This window comes from Gastrolobium bilobum, unplaced genomic scaffold, assembly GCF_033153095.1.
Source record: "Gastrolobium bilobum isolate Gb01-03AN ecotype WA unplaced genomic scaffold, APGP_CSIRO_Gbil_v1 utg58890, whole genome shotgun sequence".
Classification (NCBI taxonomy): Eukaryota; Viridiplantae; Streptophyta; class Magnoliopsida; order Fabales; family Fabaceae; genus Gastrolobium; species Gastrolobium bilobum.
This window is the reverse complement of record NW_026898427.1, coordinates 40,273-45,098: the sequence shown is the minus strand read 5'-3', so window position 1 is coordinate 45,098 and position 4,826 is coordinate 40,273. Positions and strand designations below refer to the sequence as shown.

The window sequence follows — 4,826 nt, the reverse complement described above, 5'->3', positions numbered from 1 at the left end:
AATTTATTTATTAACTCAATAGAAGAGGATGTATATCCCCTTGACTTAGGAGACTTATATTATAATTTTCATCTTTAAATTAAATAAAGTTTATATATTTGAAAAGGTGATTTGTTTATTAACTGAAAATAAAAATGAAAAAGTAAAGTGTACAAAAAAAACACATCATATATTGTCTGTTGTTGAATATCTTTAAATTTAATTATTTATTTTCGTATGACTTTCCCACATAAAGATTCATTGACTTTCTATTGATTATTTAAGCAGAGGTTTTTTTCAAGTTATCTCAAACATTCCAAATAGAACATCATCTCGAAAACAACCTTAATATGCAAGTAATATGTTTAATACATTCATCCAAAGGTTTTTTTTCCCAGTGCTTCATTTTACCAGATACGAACGATAGAATATGCAAGTTCCATAGTGTTCAAGAATCAGGAGACACAATGAAATTATAAAAGTTTTCTTCCAACGGGATATGGATATATTATATAATAGCAATGGTAAAACTGCACGAGACTTCTATTATCAGAGATGTGGAAGCAGAATGCCATCACTGTGGTTAGCCCCTTGTCTGTTTTGAGATCACATCAATGCCATCACTTTCTTAAATTCTCCCTTGTCTATTTCCCTGTTGACAAACTCTTTTAAGAAATTGACATTGATAAAAATCTCAAACAAAAATCCAAATTCTTATACAGACAGAACTGACTAGTAATCTTAATCTTTTTCTGCAATCCATTCCATATTGTAACTGACTAGTTTTTTTTTAAATCCCTGATAATTGAGTAATTCCATCAATGCTACTACTAACAACAGATAAAATCATTGTCCGCATTGGTGTTGAAGGCAGAGGTAACGATAAGTACATAAATGGATCAAATGTCAGAGACCTTTCTACAAATGGGACAAACTAAAGTTGATTTATATTGGCCCTACATAAAATAATAAATGTGATCCATAAGGCAAAGAGTTACCATTAGGAAGAAAAAGGTGACCAAACTAGTTCTCATGAACGAGAAAAATAGCAAGTTTTGATATAAGGCTTTCATTTTACATGATTCAGATCTTCATCAAGTCCATCCAATAAAAAAGCAAGAAGCTCCTGTAGAAGAAAAAAATGATCGCAGACAATAGAAGGGTACATGAGAAATTAACCTCGTAAAGTTAAAAACCTATAAGAAATAGCATGAAGAAGCAAGATGCACTAACTTGGGAATCATGCTGATTAAATCCACTAAATTGAGGTGCAAATCTAGCAAGCTTTGATTTGAAAGTTCTTGGTGCCACGAGACTTGCTTTAGGAGCCCATAACTTCCTAAATAAATCTCTGAATGCCAAAGCTATCTCACCCTGGCAAAGGAGCATATACCAAGAAAAGTATAAAAAAGTTAAAGACAACATAAGCATAGAAGTTCCTCGCAAGAGAATTTATAAAGATATCAAGCTAATAAATTATAAACAGCTAAAAAATTATAACATACATTCATGCCCAATTGGTTATCATGATTTATTTCTCTGCCATAATCTTCAAGAATATAATTACCTGATTTAGTTTTTTGAGGCACTCTTTTGATGTTTGATTATGAGAGACTTCCTTAACTTCCTTTATTTCACACAAATGTCCACTATATATCATTATCAAAGTTGCAATATAAGCATTTGAGAGAGGTGGAACGAAACAAAAAACAAGTCAGTGGAAATACCCCTGCTATTAAAAAATTTAGGAGGAAGTGTAGTTCTTTGAAAAAGAATAAAATAAAAATTAAATTCGTTATTCAAATAAAAGACCTCTTTACCTTCAATCTAGAAAATAAATGCCCGAAAAATAAGTTTGTGCACCAGAAAATTTAAGTACTATTCAGTAATTCATTATTCAGGCTTTTTATCAAACAGGTAATATGCACATACTATTGAGGCATGAATTTTAGTTTAAAAATCGAAGACTTAAGTTTCAACACTTATCCAAATCAGAATGTAAACTGAACAAGGAAATCCAATCAGAGAAAAGATTACGGCAAATCAAAGGCAAGAACTGAAATTTAAAAAGAAAAATTTAAAATGAAACAATGGAGAGACTGAGAAAGAAACTATGCAGAAAACCATAGAGATTCTAAATTGAAGAAAATTAGAAAAGGAACCTCAAAATTTAGAAAGAGGTGATATGGCAGCGAGTTACCGAGCTTATATATATCTAGAGCCTCTATGCTACATAGCATTGAATCCAAAGAAAGAGGAAGAAAAAGAGAGAAAGAGAAAATAATAATTCAATATCATGAATAAAAAGACTTTTAGAGTATGAATAATAAAAAATCTGGTTGAGGCAAGGTTTTTTGTTCTCTATATTTTGGGGTATTTACTGCAATACCAACAATATCAAGAATGAGATTGAGTTTTTGAGGTTTCCAATTTTATCATTGGGTTTTCTAACCGACTCTATTAAACTGCCAGCGAATTCTGAATTTGGCGTAGCGTAAGGAATAACGTAATAAATTTTTCATTTTATTTAAATATATTGACTCAAATATTTTTTAAATCTTTTAAAATATCTATAATTAAATATTAAAGATTCTTTTTACTTCAATAGGATTCTTTGACATCTTATCTGTTAGATAATATCTTTTTATTAGGATTTGTTACTCTATTTAGGATACTATCTTATTTGTTAGTTTCCTTATTAGGATTATGTTATCAGTTTTCAAGTTTCACTCCTTATTTTCTATTTCTATGCTATCTATTTTAATATTTGTCTTGGATTAGAATGATATATATATATATATATATATATATGTGTGTGTGTGTGTGTGTGTGTGTGTGTGTGTATAGGGCATGATTTACACCGATGTAAGACTAAAAAGTCTTACACCACATCTCAATCGTTGATAGACAAAAATCATGGGTTGTCATTTGTAGTGTAATTAATATTGATTAATTCGTTTGAATTCTTAATTTATAATCGTTGGATACACAAAAATCAACAATTGAGGTGGTGTAAGAATTCTTAGTCTTACACCGGTGTAAAATTTTTCTATATGTGGATACATACTTACATAAATTTTCTATCTTTAACTAATTTTTTTTTTATTTTCTCATGAAATATGCAAGGAAGATTTCATACGAAAAGGCTCTAGTTTGATTTGAAGATCAAGAAGGAAGCAAAGTAGAAAATTTACTCATGAGCACAAGTAAAGAGAATTTCAAACATTTTTTTTTTAAAAAGAGATAATTTCCAAAATCTTAAATGTCTTGAGCAAATGTAGAAAGCATGGCAAAATTATGCAATATTATGCAACACCAAGCATGACAAAATGCATTTCAAATTTGTGGGAAAAGATGGTCCAAACAAGATAATATTCCCATTCCGTAATTAAAAAGGACATAATCATAGGTATTTGAAATTTATTCTTATGTCATTTTTTGTTTGTTAATTATAGTTAAATATATTTTCAGGACATTACTCTTTTTTTCAATGAATATAAAGTATAAAATAGTATTGAATAGGATGAAGAATGCTTTTTAATTTTTTTTTTAACTTTTATTTAAAATACAAATTTCATTAAAGACACATTTGAAATTAAAATAAAAAGGATGAATTCTCATTTTACTTCCTGAAATTTATTATTGGCTGATGAACTAATCCAATGGATAAATTAGGGAATGAAAAAACTTTTCCTTGTTAGACTTCACATGATGATATTATGAAGGGTTTTTTTTATTTTTTTTTTGGTATGGATTTTCACAAATTTTGCTAAGGTCAAATTTACTTATTAACTCAATAGAAGATGATGTATATCCCCTTGACTTAAGAGACTTATATTATAATTTTCATCTTTCAATTAAATAAATTTATATACATTTGAAAAGCTGATTTGTTTATTAACTGAAAAAGAAAATGAAAAAGGAAAGTGTAAAAAAAAAAACACATTATATATTGTTTGTTGTTTAATATATTAAATTTATTTATTTATTTTCGTATGACTTTCCCACATAAATATTCATTGACTTTATGTTGATTATTTAAGGAGAGGTTTTTATTTAAGTTATCTCAAACATTCCTAATAGAACATCATCTCGAAAACAACCTCACAACACAAAATCAAAACTTGAAAAAAATGAAATTTAGAGGACTGTATTGGATTGAGATTTCAAAAGATCTTAATGGATTGTTTTTGGGCAAAAAAATCCGTTGGTTTAAAAATAAATGCCCCAAAAATAAGTTTGTGCAGCAGAAAATTTATGTACTATTCATTAATTCATTATTCAGGCTTTTTATCAAACAGGTAATATGCACATACTATTTAGGCATGAATTTTGATTTAAAAATCAAAGACTTAAGTTTCAACACTTATCCAAATCAGAATGTAAACTGAACAAGGAAATCCAATCAGAGATAAAGATTACGGCAAATCAAAGGCAAGCACTGAAATTTAAAAAGAAAAATTTAAAATGAAACAACGGAGAGACTTAGAAATAAACTATGCATAAAACCATAGAGATTCTAAATTGAAGAAAATTAGAAAAAGAACCTCAAAATTTAGAAAGAGGTGATATGGCAGCGAGTTACCGAGCTTATATATATCTAGAGCCTCTATGCTACATAGCATTGAATCCAAAGAAAGAGGAAGAAAAAGAGAGAAAGAGAAAATAATAATTCAATCTCATGAATAAAAAAGACTTTCAGAGTATGAATAATAAAAAATCTGGTTGAGGCAAGGTTTTTTGTTCTCTATATTTTAGGGTTTTTACTGCAATACCAACAATATCAAGAATGAGATTAAGTTTTTGAGGTTTCCAATTTTATCATTGGGTTTTTCAACCGACTCTAT

At 28.4% G+C, this 4,826-nt stretch overlaps 1 protein-coding gene across 4 annotated transcripts; it reads right to left on the bottom strand.

Moving 5' to 3' along the window:
* Positions 1–326: 326 nt before the first annotated feature.
* On the bottom strand, positions 327–2,286 carry LOC133316225 (ubiquitin carboxyl-terminal hydrolase 8-like). Of its 4 annotated transcripts, none has more exons than XR_009752178.1 (4): positions 2,180–2,286; positions 1,213–1,353; positions 978–1,105; positions 327–631 (listed from the first exon to the last, which is right to left on the bottom strand). XR_009752178.1 is itself a non-coding variant. In XM_061517951.1 (3 exons), the coding sequence occupies exons 1-3, from the start codon at positions 1,637–1,639 to the stop codon at positions 1,049–1,051; spliced, it is 291 nt and encodes a 96-aa protein (XP_061373935.1). In that variant the 5' UTR covers positions 1,640–1,963; the 3' UTR covers positions 706–1,048. The 4 variants fall into 4 exon arrangements, 1 of the variants encoding a protein (XP_061373935.1); XR_009752177.1 differs by having other exon boundaries at positions 2,142–2,224; XR_009752176.1 differs by lacking the exon at positions 2,180–2,286 and adding an exon at positions 1,547–1,952.
* Between the last annotated feature and the right edge of the window lie 2,540 nt (positions 2,287–4,826).

What these genes read in the sequence shown, in the direction of transcription:
- LOC133316225 (XM_061517951.1), bottom strand. Translation starts at nt 1,639, where the DNA reads ATGATATATAGTGGACATTTGTGTGAAATAAAGGAAGTTAAGGAAGTC. An exon ending in GCCTCAAAAAACTAAATCAG is followed by an intron (nt 1,354 to 1,546) that starts GTAATTATATTC and finishes CTCCTTTGCCAG; the next exon opens with GGTGAGATAGCTTTGGCATT. An exon ending in TTAATCAGCATGATTCCCAA is followed by an intron (nt 1,106 to 1,212) that starts GTTAGTGCATCT and finishes TTTCTTCTACAG; the next exon opens with GAGCTTCTTGCTTTTTTATT.